We start from the raw sequence: 19471 nt of genomic DNA, 5'->3' as shown, positions 1-19471 counted from the left end.
ATGTTTGAATTATTTTTATTCAGAATTTTAGTTTCTGAGTGTACATTTTCAAAGTGTACAAAATTCAGAGTATAAAATTCACAGTGAAAAATATTAGCAGGAAATCAATCTAAAGTGATCCCATCTAACTTAGTAACAACAGGAAATGGTGAAGAGAACCAATCTGATTGGTCAGTATCCTCATCAAAACCTCATCTCTTTTATTTGTTAAGTGTAAGCCCCGCCCACAGATGAGAACAGCCAATAGGAAACGGCCTCTCCTTCTCACTCACACACGATCGATTGCTTCTGCCTTGGCATCTTGGATCTTTGCTGTGAATTTTAAACACTTGGAAAATGTACACTTAAAATTTCAGCAGCTAAAGTTCAGGATAAAAATACTTCAAACATCTTTTTTTCAGAGTTAAAAAAATTCAAAGAGAGAATTCAGCGGCATTTATAATCAATTCAATTCAAAATCTAATGGAACAAATTATCTTCCATACCAATTATTTAAGCATATATCACAAATGTAAGCACAATCAGAAAACTTACTATTAGATTATTATTTTCCTAAATTGTGCAGCCCTATTTCTAAAACTCATGGATAGTGATGAAATATTGTTTTCTTTCCCAAACTGACCAAAAAGACTGTATACTGTTCTGCCTTGAGAGGAAGATGGAGGATCCTGGTCCCAGCTGTGAGTCCCTCAAGAGTGAACACTCAAAGGAATTTATTATTACCTTCCAGGATAAGTGAGTTTCTTTAAGTGCATATGACAGATTACACTACACAATTTATTAAAACATAGTTAACATTATATGCAGTAGCTCAGTTGGTAGAGCATTCGTCCACTGATCTAAAGGTTGGCGGTTCGAATCCAGCTCTCGACATAAAACATCACAGGTTGAGTCAGTCAGACCCACACTTGCACCCACAGTGTGTGTGTGTGCTGTGTGTGTGTGTGTGTGTGTGTGTGTTGTGGAAAAAAAAAGTCAAAAATCAACATTTGCAAGCAAAACCACTGCACATACACATACAAAGTGACTGTTGTGTAACTGTGCTTGGGGGTAAAGATGGTGCCACTCAGATGTATCAACAGAAAGTAAAAATATAACCATATATTTATAATTTTGAGTCTTAATTTAAAAAAAAGACAAAGTAGTAAGTTTTTCAGACTTGGCAGCTCAGGTGAATAGGAAAACACGGCTTGCTATGGGTTGCTATGGTTGCAATAGAAAGTGAAGTCCCACCCCCAGAAGAAATGCTGAGCTTTTAGGGAGTCCTGGACATGGACAGTGACATATGTAGCTGTAATTGCATAGCTATTACCTAACAACTATAAACAAGGGCCAAAGCTTGTCTCATTTAGCTTTATTTGATGAGTAAAAATACTTGACAACACTTTATAAAATACATTTGTACTATCAGAAACCTATTGTCCTTGCTCATGAATTACATTCTGGATAAAATTGTGTGTATTGATGACATAGAGGGATTCCTTTTTAGAACATAACTCATAACAATTACTTCCTGTAACGTTCAACTTTCTTGCCTTCTAATGTCCTTTACAAACTGACAGTTGACTGATGTAAAACTAGGATATATATTTACCCCAGGTACTATCCCATCAGACGGAGTAATAATGTGAAAATGTGAAAACTGTCAAACACTTTAAACTTGTGAAAATATTTTCTCAACTGATGGAATTAAATGTCAACAGTCAACAGTAAGGAAAAAATCCTCAACACTGCTCCTATCAAAAGTGATCGCTCCATAGATCTTCCTGTAACTTTCAAAGAAGGACTTACTCATGAACCTGGGTGAGTATCTGGTTCTTGAGAAATGACTGTTTGTGAGGTTCAGCTTCCTGTTACATGCAGCATAAAAAAAAAATACAATTTTGTTTTAGATTGTTTGTCACTATGGCAATTATCCTAATTTTTCATAGTTTTGAAACCCATAGATAGGGTGGGCTTATACAGTAGATATCACAGCAATCTAGAATCCCTGTAGTTTAATATGGAACTGAAGTAGACAGATCAGGCAGTGGGTGGTGATCTGCAGGGACCATCAGTACAGGACCCAGCACCTGGACACATGAACCCTCAGGATATTATGATAGTGTTGTTCATTCCAGTGTAGCACAATCCAGTCTGATTATGCTTCTGTTGTAGGGAGTATTATACCTCTGATGACACACTCCGTGACTCCCAATGTGTTCCCAAGCCAGCCGAGAGACTAGTCCCTCCAGCAAGTCCTGAGCGACTTCAGCTTATATTTTCACAATAGTTTCAGAAAGTGATGCCATCATTCAAACCCAAAGATGCAATAGTTGTCAGTTCAAAACACTTTAAGACAAAAGGTTAATGTGGCAATTTTTTAGAGCCAGTCCCAAATATATAGTGAATATGTTTAACATTCATGGATAATAACTTTGGATATGGCATGCAAGATCAGAACTAACATGACTGGGCGTTGAAGACAAAGGTCAGGCATTTTACATGTGATGTTATTGTATTTCACCAGTGAGCCAGAAGTTGAAGATCCAGGACCTGAGTTAAATCCTAAGTTTCCCGATCAACAGTGGTCTCAGACTCAGCTGGATGCCATATTTAAGGTCTGTGTACTTCTCTGTCATTTAGGCATCTGTCCCACCTATTCAGAGAATGTCCTACTTTTTCATATATGCCACATGAAGTAAAGTGATCTACCAAAATCACAGCTCTGTTATGGGTGTTTCATGTTGGTCTTCTGCTATGCCAGTCTGTCTCTGTATGTGACTTGATAAAAATCATGAATAACATATGGTCATGCACAGTGTTGGGGAGTAACAGATTACATGTGCCGCCGTTACGTAATCAGAGTACAAATTATGAGTAACTGTATTCCGTTACAGTTACTGTTTCAATGAGTGGTAATTGGATTACAGTTACTTTGTTGAAATAATTCTATAAATTATTAAATATAAATTCTAAACCAGAACTAACACCAGGACTAAACCAGAACTAATCCAGGACTAAACCAGAACTAATCCAGGACTAAACCAGAACTAATCCAGGACTAAACTAGGACTAAAGCAGGACTGAACCAGGTTTAAACTAGGACTAAACCATGACTAAACCAGAACTAAAGACCTGGTCTAGACCTGGTCTAAACCAGGTCTAAAATCAGGAGTAAACCAGGTCTAAAAATCAGGACTAAACCAGGACTAAACCAGGACTAAACCAGGTCTAAACAACCTGACACCTAACAGTAGGTTGACATAATTTAAGATGATCTCATATAAAAAATAACTTCTCTATCAATAATATTTGTTTATATGGTGAAGGAAAAGCTGATCTTGTTACTGTTTTTAACAGACAAAACCTCTTATATTAAGATATCATGGTCTTTGTTTCTCTACAGCAAACAGTTGCTTATTCATGGAGACTTGGGCTCAGACAATTTGAAGACAACAAACAAGAATTTTCAGGATGTGGTTGCTACATTCATGTCGTTTAAAAAACATGACAATATCAAGTAATCCAAAGTAATCAGATTACGTTACTCACTTTAAGTGAATGGATTATGTTACAAACTACATTTTGGGGTGTGTAATCTGGAATCTGTAGGGGATTACATTTTAAAAGTAACCTTCCCAACACTGGTCATGCAGTTGTTATCTATGAGATTACATTTACTTCCATCTTCCACCATATTTAACAACTTGTCCTTTTTCTACAATTTCTGGTCCAAGTTAGCTTTAGTGTTTCTTTATGTTTTGTTATGTTTCAGCAACTGGAGGAAAAGATTGTCACCTTTGTCAGACACCATCTTAAGCAATTTCACCAGGGTCTGTGCACAGAATTCATAGATGGTGAGGAGAAGGAGGAAGAGAAGAATGTCAGAGAGGCTTTTTTAAACATCACACTGCACTTCCTGAAGAAAATGAAGCAAGAACCACTGGCTGAGCAACTGCAGAATAGTGAGTTTACTACTGTCAGAAACACTGTATGTTCATCTGGTTCTGTCTGAATTTTTGTTATAGTTTTTTTGTATCTTTTTGAGACTAAAACTAAATCAAAAATAATAATAGGTAATCATATAAACTAAAACTATATACATTTCCGTCCACTGAAAATATGACTTAAAGTATATTTTTGTGGAATAATAAAAATTAAACCTAAATATATGAAAGGAATGAGAGGAATCTAGATTATAGTGACACTTCAATCCAGATCCTCAACCAGAGCATAAACAAACTCCAAAAACACGCAATGCGTTGCTTGCAGAACTGGAAAATTAGCACTTGAATAAGAATGCTTGTTACCGGAATATAGCTATACACTGCACATTGTGAGGTAAAAAACATAAATAAATATAACGTGGAACAAGACTGAAAGTAAAGTAGGCCCAAGCTAACAACAAAGAACAGATAATATAACAACTCATTTGCATTAAACAACAAACACTTACTTGCATAAGACGCACACAATGCATACACTCAGAGGGCAGCAGATATACAAAATAGGCAGGTAATAATAGTCCGCGCTACTAAGCACTGCTGCTTGCAGCGGACTCTCCGACAGACTAACAACTAGCTGCACGCTGAAGAGTCCAAGGCGTCTTCTGATTGGACAGGAGTCCAGGTGAAGTGTGGTGCACGGCAAATGTGGAGCGAGAGTTAGTGTCAAAGTCTGTGGCGCCTAGTGACCACAATGGGGCCTTTTCTACAAGTGGACTCATAAAGGCATCAATAGTCTATTTGAAAGGAAACTTGTAATGTGTGTCCTTTTTTCCATTTGCGCTCAGCCTTACGGCACTGCTGCCTCACAGCTCATGTCTCCTCATTAAGCCAGGGCTCCAGCTTGATTTTGGGCTGCGTTGTCTTAAGAGGAGCCACTGAGTCCAGTACAATCTGACAGGTGTTATAAAACCAAGAGCTGAGCTCATCTGATCCATGCAGAGACAGAAGGATGTTACAGGCAGAGAACTGTGCGGCAGTGGATGGATTAGTGATCTAAGAGCGCTGAGCAGGAATGTGAGTTTCAACAATGTTACAAGGCAATGTTACAAATAACAAATATCAGAGAAAACAGTGTCACAGACCTCCAAATTAAAAACAGGCAAGGCATATGATAAAACTAAGTCAAGTATATGTCCACGCTCTTGTGTTGGGGCAGACACAGACTGAACTACGTTAAAAGAATCAGTCAGGTCCAGGAAATCCTTTACCATGAGTTTTTTCAGACATCAGACATGAATATTAAAATTCCCCACAATAAGAATATTTGGGCATAATCTCGGCCATAACAGCAGCAAAGTTTTTTATAAAATCCATATACTTGGGCGGTCTGTAGATCACTGCGTACAGCCTGTAGGGCAGACAAGCTCAAAAAAGGATAGTTTAAAACCAGAGAAAGTAGTGGGCAGAGAGACCAGTTTACACCTGTACCTATATACAGTGGCTACTCCTCCACCAAGGCCAGAAATGTGTGGCGTGTTAAAATAACAGCAATCCGGCAGCAATAATTCAGCAAAAGCACTAGCCTCACCAGCAGTCACCCATGTCTCTGCCACGCAGAGGAAATCTAATTCATTGGATACAAAGAAATCTTGGATAATAAAAGTCTTGTTTGAAGCAGTCATATTTATTTTATTGTATTTGATATAAAATATATATTTTGGATTTGTGGTTGAAAACCTTCTATGGATTTAAATGACTCAATTAGCACCACATTTTTGTTGACTAAAACTAGATAAACTACAATTAAATACTGACTAATACTTAAGATCATTTCAGACAAAAAGAATATAACATTTTTGTGTGTGTTTTAGAATGTCTTTCAGGAGTTTGTCAAAGCAAACTTAAGTCTCAACTGAAGCAAAGGTTCAGCTATGTGTCTGAAGGCATCAGTATGGATGGAAACCGCACGCACCTGAACCAGATCTATACAGATCTCTACATCACAGAGGGAGGGGCTGCAGGGGTCAACCAGGAACACGAGGTCAAATACATCGAGGCAGTGTCCAGGAAAAGATTCACATCTGAAACAACCATCAAGTGTGAAGACATCTTTAAAGGCCCCTCCCACAGACATGGGCCAATCAGAGCAGAGCAAACAGGAACCCAGTCACCACACACAAAACAACTGAAAAAGAGACCATCAGCACTAAAAGGCATGTTCACAAAGATCGTGCCTGGAATCAAGTTAGTAACAGACAAACAGGAACTGAACAAACCAGATGAATCAATCAGAACAAAACAGACTGGCAGTCAGGGGCCAATCAGAACAGTGCTGACGAAGGGTGTGGCTGGCATTGGAAAAACAGTACTTACTCAGAAGTTCAGTCTGGACTGGGCTGAAGGCCGGGCCAACCAGGACATACAGCTGCTGTTCCCATTCACTTTTAGAGAGCTCAATGTGTTCACAGACACACAGTTCAGCCTGGTGGGACTGCTGCACCACTTCTTCAGTCCATCCAAAGATCTCTGCAGCTATCAACATCTCCAGGTGCTCTTCATCTTAGACGGTCTTGACGAGTGCAGAATTCCACTGGACTTCAGCCGAACCCGGGTCTTGACCGACCCCACAGAGTCCGCCTCAGTGCACGTGCTGCTGGTAAACCTCATCAGGGGAAGACTACTTCCCTCCGCTCGCCTCTGGATAACCACACGACCTGCAGCAGCCAGTCAGATCCCTGCTGAGTGCGTCTCCATGGTGACCGAGGTGCGAGGGTTTGCCGACCCACAGAAGGAGGAGTACTTCAGTAAAAGGTTTGGAGATGAGAGTGAGGTTGTTATTTCACACATCAAGAAATCACAAAGTCTTTACATCATGTGCCAAATCCCAATCTTCTGCTGGATCCTCTACACAGTCCTGGAGCATGTGTTGAAAACCAATGAAGCTGAGCTGCCAAGAACCCTTACCCAGATGTACATCCACTTCCTGGTGGTGCAGGCCAAAGTGAAGAATCTCAAGTACGATGGCCGCTCTGAGACAGACCCTCCCTGGACTCCAGATACAAGGGAGATGGTGCTGTCTCTGGGGAAACTGGCTTTTGAGCAACTGCAGAAAGGAAATTTAATCTTCTATGAGCATGACCTGAGCGAGTGTGGACTGGACGCTGCAGCAGCCTCAGTGTACTCAGGAGTGTTCACACAGGTGTTTAAAAAGGAGCTAGGCTTGTACCAAGACAAGGTCTACTGCTTCATCCACCTGAGTGTGCAGGAGTTTCTGGCTGCTCTTCACGTCCATCAGACCTTCTTCAGCTCTGGAGAAAAATCTGCTGGAGCCCACATATTCCTCTGAAAGCCTTGAGCCTGAGACAGTCTTATACATCTCCGCTGTGAACCAGGCCTTACAGAGTCCAAGCGGTCACCTGGACCTGTTCCTGCGCTTCCTCCTGGGGTTGTCTCTGATGATCAATCAGAGCCTGCTGCGCGGTCTGTTGACTCCCACAGAAAATAGTTCACATTCAAATCAGAAAACCATTGAATACATAAAAGAATGCATCAATGAGGGTTTGTCTACTGAGAGAAGCATAAACCTGTTCTACTGCCTGAATGAATTGAATGATCACACTCTAGTGGAACAGATCCAAAAGACCATAACAGAGGGACGGGTTTCTAAATTAAGTCCAGCTCAATGGTCTGCCCTGGTCTTCAGCTTACTCTCCTCAGACTCAGAGATGGAGGTTTTTGATCTGAAAAAATACTCTGCTTCACCAACAGCTCTCCAGCACCTGCTTCCAGTCATCAAAGCAACCAACAAAGCAATGTGAGTGTAAATTTTATGAAAACCTGTTTTCATTCTTACACGTTAGAGTAAACTTGTGTCCTGCTGAGCCCCTCCAGTCTAGGAATGTGACCCTGTCTTTCTCTTGGGCCTCCTCCCTATTCCCTATTATAGACATTCAGCAGTATTTAAGGGCCCATATTACACTATTTCATGATCTATGTTATAATGTTGTTTCCTCATAAAAACATACTTGGAGTTGTGTTGCATTCACACGTGTTAAACACACAAACACTGCATATGTAGGATGAGTTCTTCTCTCAAACAAAAAACACTGTTCCACTGTGTTTTTAAACTCAATACACCTACACTAGAATCATGTAGATGATTTCATCCCTGGAATTGCTGAACTTTGAAGCTACAGCTATTGAAACTGCTTCACTCCTTGGTGCACTTGAAGATATTGGAGACTTTATACTGGAATTTCAGCTGTACAAAAGGTACAACAAGGCAAGGCAAAGACTTAAGGTTGTTCTAGTGCATTTTAGAGTAAAACTGTTCAACTGAGGCTAAAAATAGCTGTTAACTTTACATCTACCACATAATGACATCACATGGTATTTTAAGTCTTGAACATTCATTACTCGGTTACCCAATTACATGTGTGAATGAATCGTAAATCAAATCAAGACCCAACTCAAGGCATGTTATTTTTGATAAGAAAAAAATATTGTAACATGGTTAAAAGCTCACAACAGTTTTGCATACTATAAGACCTTGAAGTATTTTCCTCTATGTTTTAACAGTTTTCCAATCACCATCATTGGTTGTATTATAACATAAATTAAGTTACCTTCAGCTGGCCTTTGGCAGTTACTGACCCAAACGATAAAAAAGTACTAATACTTCTGTAATTAATTTAATCAAAAGTTGAATACAAAAATTGTAATTCATATTTCCGTCTCATTTCAGTCTGAGCAGCTGTCTCTTGTCCTCGAGCTGCTGTGGTCGTCTATCCTCAGTGCTCTGCTCAGAGTTTTCCAATCTGACACATCTGGATCTCAGTGACAATGACCTCGAGGACTCAGGAGTAGAACAACTGTGTTCAGGGCTAAAGAGCACCTCCTGCAAACTGAAGACTCTTTGGTAAGAAGAATAAAGACTCAAAAGAGTCTGTGTGTAAAATTTTCATTTGCAATGTGCATGCAACATCAAACAATTGTAATAATTTTACAAAACATTTTTTGTCAAATCTAAGCAGTTTAATTTGCCTTATAACTTAAATATTCATTCATACACATTTAAACAAAACATAGAACATATAAAAAAACACAAACAGTGAGGATCAAACAGAAATACTCAAAAGACTTAATTTATGGCACTAGATCATCAATTAAAATCAATAAAAAGCCCTTCTGTAAAAATGTGTTTTTAAGCGATTTGCTTGTCTAACACTTTCTGGTAGAGCATTCCAAAGTTTTGGAGCTCGGGCTGAGAAGGCATTTGATGGTTAAGGGCTGATTAAAATAATTTTAAAATCAATATGATAACACACACTCAATGTAGGGGGGACCAATACTGGAGTTGAATTAACTGAAGGCAGTAACTATACTTTGAGTTGATCCCTGAGTAAAGGGCGTTGCAATAATCACTCCTTGAACAAATGAAGCAGAGTATATTTTTTCTACGCCAGGTTGGGATAGAAATGGCTTCATTTTTGTCACAAGCCTTAACTGGAGAAAACAGGATTCAGTAACTTTGGTAAATTAATGATGAAAAGAGAGTCCAGGATTACTCACAGTTGTCGTTCCCAATCCTTTTATTGTACCCTGGATTTTGTAGCTGCCATAATGAGGGGGAATGTTTACATTCCAATTTGAAGGATCTCTGTTTTGTTTTCACTTACCTGAAGAAAAGTTTGGGACATCTACCTCTTGATGTCGGCAATTACATACTCGATCATATGGCAACCAGGAATAGGAGAGGTCAAACCTAGTCCAAATCCAGATTAATTCCTACCCCGTGTTTGGTTAATCTTTTCTAGGCATATAATATTTTATATTGGGCAGAGCAAGTGTCCCTTTTTTTTGGTTTGCAGAGCCATTGGTATAGAAATGGGACTATAGACATCTTTATTGTATTTACCTTTTTCTGCAATCATGTTTACTCAATTTATCCAAATATACCTGATTTTGGTAATATTATCTACTACAATATCTTAAATGTTAGAGCTCTATTGAATTCCAAGATCGATCATCCCTTCATCCCTTTCAGGAACCATGTAATGTTCAAACTGTTCAGAACAAAAAATTGAGAGAGAATTAAAATCTCTTTCTCTTTCAGTCTGAGTATGTGTTCCCTGTCCTCGAGCTGCTGTGGTCCTCTGTCTTCAGTGCTTTGCTCAAAATTTTCCAGACTGACACATCTGGATCTAAGTTACAATGACCTCAAGGACTTAGGAGTGGAGCTGCTTTGTTCTGGACTGAAGAGCACTCAATGCAGAATGACGATACTCAGGTGAGAACAGAGAAAACCTTCATCTCTGAGGGGTAATTCAGTTTATAGTCACAGATCACAGCATGTCATTATAGCTCTTTATTGTAGAACATCATGAGCATTGTAAGCTGCATAGACTCTCTGCGCCTCCACCATGTCCACATTGACCTCTGGGTGCAGGTTTTGTCACAGCAGCTGTGGTCCTACTCATGTCCACCACCAATTCCTTGGTCTTCATCACACTGAGCTGAGTGCGGTCAGACAGGGGTTTGTAGACGAGGTGTGAGCAGGACCATTATGTGGAAGAGTGGCTACTGGAGTGGCATGATGGTTAAAAAAACAACTATTGAATAAATTTGCCTTGTCCTCACTGCCATCAATGCCTCTGTTTATATTCATTAAAGGCAATATAAAATCCACTTAACCATGTTGTAATGATGTTCCTTCACCTTTATCTTATACAGAGTTGTATTTTGATTGATTCATACTTTAAGGATACGTTTAAGGATTGAGTACTTGAGTAGAAAATGTTGGTTTTCATCTACCCTGTATCTCCGCCCATTTTTCTGTATTTATTTGTGATTATTTAAATAAAAATTCAAATGACAATACGCAGCTTTCTGCAATGAAGTACAAGTATGAAGAGGCAGGGTCTATCAGTTCTGTACTTTTGAACAGGAAGTCATTTCTATTCTTGAGATGTTTTAGATCAATGTTGTGAATTACTTATAAATTTCACTAGCGAGGACCACACTGCAAAAACAGTATACAAAAAAAGATATGCATTGATGATTGATATGGATATAGGGGTCTGGGTGGTCCTGAATTGACTGATAAAGCTCCCATCTTGAATCTCTACTCATCTCCCTCTATTCGTATCATTCATCAATGCATATCTTTATTGTAGTATTCTGTACATGGCAAAAGTGGAAACAGATATTGCTGTCAGGATAAAATTGTAAAAATGAGGCTTGTGGGTAATCAGAGGCAGAGGTGAGCTGCGGTTTTGCTGGAGAGGAGCAGTAGAAGGGTGAGGCATGATCCTAGTCCTGAACCTCAGTGAATCATACTACAAAACTATATTGTACCTGTAACATTTCATATTAAAATATATCTACCTCTGCCTTTATGTCATGATGTTATCTTACATGCTAGAAGTACCTCAATGGTCTATATGTTTATATGCCAGTATTTGCACTTTATGAATTGCACTGATATTGTTTTCAAATAGCCACACTAGTGTGTTATTTCAAAGTTACTTGTGACAATGACAATAAATCCTTGAATGTCTAAAAAAGGATGTATGTGTAATGCTGTGCATGTTAAATGTACTAAAATACTAAATACCAAAAAAGCATCATATTACTTCTTGTGTGCATTTCTCCAGCTTGAATGCTTGCAAGCTGTCCCAGAGCTGCTGTGGTTCCCTGTCCTCAGTCCTCCAGTCCTCCAGTCTGACACACTTAGAGCTCAGTTACAACAACCTGAAGGACGCAGGAGTGGAGCTGCTGTGTTCTGGACTGAAGAGCGCCCCCTACAAACTGAAGATCCTCAGGTGAGAACAGCATCAGTATTAAGGAGGCTGTGGTCAATACAAATGTTCTTGGTTCCATTTAGGTGTTTTTACAAAAAAAATGTTGAGCGTGACAAATTGAAAGCATTTGGCTAGTGCTAGTTTGCTTGTGACTGTAAGCCCATGGGGGGGTTCAATAGTTCACATAGACAGACAGAGGTCAGTTGAGGTGATGTTCACATTCCTAGTAAGGTATTCTAACAAAGGTATTATAAGCCTTTCTGAGACTATAAGTGATATTTTCCAAAGACACACAGCTGTTCATTTCTGAGTACCATCTTGTAATGGGAGGGGAGGGATCAGACTTCCAGGTGACTGCAATGCATTTTCTTGCCACTGCCAATAATATTTCCAAAAATTGTATTTTATATTTTATTTAATGGTTCCATTTTCTCAAAATTTCCAAGTAGGCAAAATTCAGGATCAAGAGGTAGTGAAATTTTTGTGATTGTGCTCTTTAATATTTTCTATGTTTATTTTCTTTTCCGCCATTGGGTGCCAGACTGGGTGCCATTCCATCACTGTCAACCTGGTGTCCCTGTCAGATTTAGTTGTATGGGTACAGGAGTGCTGTAGGCCTAGATGTTTTCACAACTTGTTGCTCTGATGATCTGGCTTCAGTGCAGAGGAGTTGCATCATGTGGAATCAGCCCGAAATGTTACTTCAGAGGGAATCAGCTCACCTTTTGTATTTCCAACTAATTGTAACACAGTAATAGGCTTGTGTATATGCAGAGCAAGATTATTAGAAGAGAAGAAGTGATCTCAAGAGAGACAGGACAACAGCATGATTAAGAGAAAAGGTTTAAGCTAACAGACAGAAAAAACAAGAAGACTGAAGAAACCAAAATGAATCTCTCTCGGTACTCAGCCAACGAGGTTAATTTTTGTCTGTTTTTATTTCCTACTATTTAATGTAATTGTCAATTGTCTATTTTTATTATTATTATTTTATTATATAACGGTGATCACAATTATGAGTTAATCTGGTTATTTTTTTTATTATTTCAACATTTCATCTTGTCTCATTCTCGTGGACCCTGTCTCCTGTCTCATGTTGTGAAAATTCTGTGTTGTCCCACCCCTAGTCAGAAGGTGTTAAAATAAAGATCAGATTAGAGTAATAGAGCTTCAGACAGAGCAGTGCCTCTAGTTAGCTTTACTCCAAGGAATGTTGATGATGATATGTGACTGACAGTCTGCAGATAACCTGTTGTATTTTGAACAATTTATCCTGGAGACAGAAAGATGCCCCTCATATTTGAACAGTTAGATCACAAGTTATATCAGTGGTACTGACAATAATAATGGAAAAGGCAATCATTTTAAGATAATAAATTAGATGCTATGTGACTAAAGTTACTTCTCAGCTTTCCATCAGACCCTACTGGTCCTCTCACAGTACAAATTCCATGAAAATACATTTCTTAAAGATTTAATAAATAACAATTCATGAGATTTTTCTCGTGAAATTATCCCTCAGTGATCCAGGTATGTTTCATAGCAAAAGAAAATTCAGTTGTGTTAACAACACAGACTGGGTAAGGATTACAGCTTGTACAGATCCCTCTCTCTTGCTGCCATGATGGCCCCGCTTCATAGCATAACATCAGGTTAAGATCACAGTTTTACTCAAGATGTTTGACCTCATTATTTTCTCAAAACATTTTCATTCATTAATTGCAGGCAACTAACCTTAAGTAATTTTAAGTTTTAGGAGCACTAGATTTGGGAATGGGAACAACCAGTACCTCTTTCCATATTTGTGGAACGTGCTGTTGAAGAGGCTCAATGGTTTTGTACAAGTTATAAGCAACTGGGCACAGATAATATCAGGGCCCTGGCTCTTTTTAACGTTTGACCCCTTCAGAGCCTTTTTTACCACTCTTAACGGTGTATTAAAGTAGTCCTGTCCATCTTTGATTCAACTTCCCTGAATTTCATGATTGAAATCACATGTCTCAAAGCATGTTGTTTCATACAGTATATAAGTTGACAATGATAGGAGAAACCAGTGAGCCCATGGAACAGGCGTGGATTTGCCTGTAGAACTTTCCTCTGAATTTTCTCTGGTATTTAAACAAATTTCCAGCAGCTGGCAGATTTGGTTGTGTGAAAGTTTAGTTCTCTCTTCTAACTTAGTATCCTGCAGTAGTCTCCTTCTTGCTGCCTCCACTGCTACTGATGTAGGGATACAAGTGAAAAGAGAGGTCATATCAAAGGAAACCACCCAGACACCCAAACAATTTCTCTAACATCTAACCGTATCCCCACGATGGACTACATCACAACAGCAGAAACCACCATTAGGAACATAAAGCTCAAAAAGACAGAAGCTGTCCAAAGAAATTTGTTTAAATACCACCTATTTTCAGTTCAGAGAAAATTTGTACAAGCAAATCCACAGCTGTTCCATGGGCTCACCGGTCTCTCCAATCATTGCTACTCCATTCAGTGTAGTGAAGACTACAGTGAGTGCTACACTGGAGAAACAAAACAGCCACTTCCCAGGAGGATGTACCAACACAGATGAGAGAGCAATAGTGGACCTCAGTCTGCGGTACACCTCCATCTAAAAGCCTCGGGCCAGTCCTTTGAGGATAGTGAGGTACAAATCTGAGCCAGAGAAAAGAACTGGTTTGAGAGTGGAGTTAAAGAAACTTATTTTTGTTAGGAAAGACAGTCCATCCTTGAACAGAAATGGAGGCCTCAGACATCATCTGTCTCCCATTTAAAACTCCTTCCTCAGATCTAAAACAAAACAAATGAAACAGCAGGGATAGCCAGGTCAGGCCTAGAGATGTGAAAGTACCATTATGGGCCTGAATGATTATGTTAATAAGACCCCATACTCAGTGCAAGTTCAATAGACTTAACAAACAGAAACTGTAAACAAGTGCCCAGAAGTGCTACCCACTCACCACAGTGGACACAGCAGACGGCACAGCAAATTAAGTGAAACTCATGAACCAGTGGTTTAAATCACGTGCATAGGTGGGGGAACCTCACCAATGCGACTAGTCCAACCACCAGGAGGCACCCAGTGATGTAGTCACAAAAAACAAGAAAACACAAAAAGACTCATCATTCCATGGAGAGCAGTAGTCTATGGTTTGTTAAGATAATACTATGTGTAAAGGTAAAAATGAAATACGTAATAGGCTCATAAGTAAAATACTGAATAAACAGTGTCTAGATGTTTAAGATGCTTGTCTTTGTTACAGGGTGGGTTTTTGTAACCTGTCCAAAGACAGCTGTGGTGCTCTCTCCACTCTCCTCAGCTCCTCCAGTCTGACACATCTGGATCTCAGTGACAATCACCTCCAGGACTCAGGAGTAGAACAGTTGTGTTCAGGACTAAAGAGCGCCACCTGCAGACTGAAGACACTCAGGTCAGACTTTTTCCATGACTGACTCCCATCTGTGTTATGTCCTAAAAAATGTTAAAGATGGGTATTATGCAAAATTAACTTTTTGGAGCATTCCATTATTTCTATAATTTGTATCAATTCTTACCAACAGCATGCCTGAACTGTGCTTTTGTGTGTGTGTGTGTGTGTGTGTGTATCATCCGTGCATTTTGGAGTACTTAGCGATCTCCCCCAGGTCCTATTCAGTATAATCCTGTAATGTGCTCAGCCCACATGTAACACTAGCAATACCTTTTGAGTAATAAATTGCTATAATTTATGTATAACATGATACAGGATCGGAAAAAGAAACATTGCTAAATAAAACAAGACAAAATTATGGTGCCACCAAAAAAGTGTTATCGACACATATATACAATATTTACCATTTCCAGTGCACTTGAGTCATAGTTAGAGAGAGCTGACACATCAACTGTGGTAAAAGAGTTCATGAAGGGTGGCGTTAGAATCCACATCCAGTTCTGGGGGCGGGGCCTAAATTATTAGGCAAGTTGCAATTATGAGGATAAATTTTATAATTGCACAACTACAGTTCTCTCAGTCAATCCAAAATGTAAGTAAACCAAACCTGAAAGTATAAGTAAGTAAAAGTGACATTCTGCTTTTCTTAGCAGAAAATCTATGTGTGCAGAATTATTACGCAACAAAATGAAAAATGGACATTTTCCATTCTCACTTATTTATTTTCATCTTTCAGAATATTAAACAACTCAAAATGTTCAAATAAACATATCTGGTATTAATATAAAAAATCAGTGACCAATATAGCCACCCTTCTTCTCAATAATGGTTAAGCACCTTCCATTCATGGAGTCTGTCAGTTTCTTGATCTGCTTGTGCAGTAGCACCACAGCCTCCCAGACATTGTTCAGAGGTGTACTGTTTTCCTTCAGTGTAAATTCCCTGTTTAAGAAGAGCCCACAAGTTCACAGTAGTGTTTAGGTCAGGTGAGGAAGGGGGCCTTGTCATTATTTTTTCATCTTTGAGGCACGCAGTGGAGGATTTCGATGCATGAGATGGAGCATTGTCCTGTATAAAAGTCATGGTCCTCTTGAAAGATGCAGACTTTTTTCCGTACCACTGCTTGAGGAAAGTGTTTTTTAAAAACTGGCAGTAGGTTTGGGAGTTAATTTCGAGTCCATCTTCAACCCGAAAAGGTCCAACAAGCTCATCTTTAACCAGATGGTTCTGTGATTACATCCCAATATCTTTGCAATATCAAAAGTGCTGACTTTTTACAATTTTTAACTTTTCAGAGTCAGTTAAATTTCCATTTTGGCCCATTTTGCCTGAGGAAAAAAAGCTGTTTAATAATTCTGCACACCTTCATATAGGGTGTTGATCTCCTTAGGCCACACCTTCCCTCATTAGACAGATACACATCACCTAATATGCTTAAATCCCATACAAATTCAAGTTTACACACCTTAGAGTAGGAGAATAGGCTATAGAAATAGAAATACTGTAACTCCATAAAATGAAAAGAAATGTGACTTTTCATGATACCTTTGTGAATGACTCGTCCAAATGAATAATCAGTGGGAAGGTTGTTGCATTTTGTTTTGTTTTACTGTCAGTTTGAGTAAAGTTTTTCTCTCGTGTCTCATGCTGATTTCTCCCATAGAATTTCATCCATTGTAAAGTTGTATTCATTTGTATTATTATTATTATGTTTATGAATTAGCATGCAACATAAAAACAAATGTGCAAATCAGTACAAAGTGTGTCGCATAGTCAACCTGTGACAACTGTATTACTTTCTTGGTCAGTTCTTTCATTTATTGAATACCAATATCAGATTGCATCCAGCACAATTTAGCATTCACTTCTCTGAGTGAATGAGCCCTGTGTTGTGCCAACTCTTCTGCATAGGAAGTTCATTTCATCATTCACCAGATGGCACTATAGAACACACCAACACAAGCTGTTTCCAAATGTAAGGTTACTTGTGTCTTGCCTTGCTTCAAAAGTCAGGTCCTTCCAATCCAGGGCCAGTATCATGTCACAGCTCAGACAGCTAATGGCTCCAGAGGCACTGAGCAGAATATCAGGATTTGTGATATATATGTTACAAACACATCTGCCCATCACTAGCAGTGAGCATTACATCTGTGAAACTAAACCACCATTATAACAAAGAAAATATCAACACAAAATACATTTACATTTGGGTTCACATTCCATTGTTCACCTTCATCATAAAGCCACAGATCATTCATTTGTGACAGTGAGGTCTGGATTTTAACCAGGTGGAAAGGTTCCTTTGAAAGTGGGGTGAGAAAAGCTATTGTGTCTAGATGACTACTTCTAAAACCTTTTGTACCTCTTTAAGATATGGCTACTGCTAGAAGGTTTGAATCCATCATTTATGTCAAAATGAAAGCCACCTCTGCAATAGGTTAACTACCTATACCAGAAGATAATGAGTTTTGTTGATAGAGAATTGTCTTAAATAACAAATGCATGTGTCTTTAGCCTGTCTGGATGTCTGGTAACAGAAAGGGGCGGGGCTGCTCTGGCCTCAGCTCTCGGCTCCTCCCACTCTCGTCTGGCAGAGTTAGACCTGAGCTACAACCATCCAGGACCGTCAAAGCAGCTGCTGACTCAACTACGATTAGACACCCACTTTCCCCTGGAAACTCTAAGGTGAGGACCTCACAAACCACAAAAACAATACATAATTTAATTATTTTTCTGATAGTGTGCTTCACTTTCATTCAATGTGTGTAATATTGATATGGCAGTAAATACACAGTGAAAACCAGAGTGACTGTGAAACATAAAGGTTTAGATGCATGTCATTTTCCATGATGGCAAACTTGATCTTGCGTTTGACTCATTCTTCAACTGTGCTTCATTGTACTGTAGGCTGAATCCCTCTGGTGCCCAGTGGTTAACTCCTGGTCTGAGAAAGTGTGAGTTAATAGTGACATTTAATTAGACACCACTGAAATGTATGGTAATGACATCACTTCCTTATTTATCCTTGTTTCCTTCTACAGACTTGTGTGACCTGAGTCTGGATGTGAACACCGCTCACAGAGCTCTGCACCTGTCTAAGGACCAGAGAACAGTGACACATGTGGAGGAGGAGCTGCACTATCCAGATCACCAAAAACGCTTCGACTCCAGGCCCCAGGTCCTTAGCTACACTGAGCTGACTCAACGGAGCTACTGGGAGGTACTGTGGGAGGGCTGTGAAGAGGACCAGCCTGGATGGGTGGATATTTCTGTCTGTTACAAAACTCTGAAACGAAAAGGAAAAGGTAAAGAGTGTCTGTTTGGACTAAACCATGAGTCCTGGACTCTACGTGTGTTCAAGGGACAGTACGTTTTCTGCCACAATGGGAGAGAGTTTTTTGTAACCTCTTCATCCTCACATTGTGTGGCTGTGTACCTGGACCCAAAGGCTGGATTTCTGGCCTTCTATGAAGTCTCCCCTGATGGTTCTCCACACATTCTGCACTGTTTGAACGCCACCTTCACAGAGACTCTTGTGGCTGGGTTTGGGTCCTACCACAGTTCACTCAGCCTCATCTGAAGCTTGCTCCGCAAATTCAACATCTACAACACAACTACAGACACATAACAAGAAGTATTGTACATATTTATTTTAACCATTTCTCCTTTGGACATTGGAGAGATGGGGAACAAAACATTGAAACAAAAATTTGTAAATGGCACTGTAAATCTTAATCCTAAATTATCATCTGTTAGAACATAATATATTTATAATTTAATAATGAAACCTACAGAGCTGTGCTGTGTTTCTGCAAAATTATATAAATGAATAAATACTACAAAAAATACATTATCAGTTGTATACATTTTTATTGCATATAGAATGTTACCAGAGACATAACTGCAGATATAGAAGTGTGAAGTGTATGAAACATCCTTCTTGCATTATGGTTAGTAAATGTGATATGTTCAAATAAAAAAAAAAGCACTTTGTCCTAAAAGGTGTTGACAAATCATGATGAGTCAGAGTATCTCCCAAACTATAGCCAATGTGGTGTACTTTGCACTGGTCTGCATCTATCAGAGGAGCTTTAGACTGGTATAGTCCTTCGACTTGGTTTTGTCTTAATTCAGATCCAGTTTAGTCCTGATGTTTAGACTGGATTTAGTCCTTCTATAGACCTGGCTTAGTCCAGAGACAAGTGATGCATGTGGACAGTGTTATTCTGAGTGTGGCTCTTCTTATAGCTGAGCCTCTGTAGTTATAATGTTGTGGCCACACCAGCTTGTCAAAGTCTGATCCTGTCAG

At 39.2% G+C, this 19471-nt stretch overlaps 1 protein-coding gene across 1 annotated transcript; it reads left to right on the top strand.

Annotated features, from left to right (window-relative positions):
• The first annotated feature begins 658 nt into the window (after positions 1–658).
• Positions 659–18877, top strand: LOC110170667 (NACHT, LRR and PYD domains-containing protein 3-like). The gene is given in 13 exon segments (XM_055151184.1): positions 659–735; positions 2510–2600; positions 3758–3839; positions 5801–6046; positions 6209–7241; positions 7243–7743; positions 8674–8847; positions 10072–10218; positions 11585–11752; positions 14995–15162; positions 17677–17847; positions 18070–18116; positions 18204–18877. Coding segments are annotated over 13 exon segments (3444 nt in total). The 3' UTR covers positions 18743–18877.
• The last annotated feature ends 594 nt before the right edge of the window (positions 18878–19471 follow it).

This window comes from Boleophthalmus pectinirostris, unplaced genomic scaffold (assembly GCF_026225935.1).
Source record: "Boleophthalmus pectinirostris isolate CB_2022bp ecotype Guang Dong unplaced genomic scaffold, ASM2622593v1 HiC_scaffold_1, whole genome shotgun sequence".
Lineage (NCBI taxonomy): Eukaryota > Metazoa > Chordata > Actinopteri > Gobiiformes > Gobiidae > Boleophthalmus > Boleophthalmus pectinirostris.
This window is presented reverse-complemented; position numbering and strand designations above follow the sequence as displayed.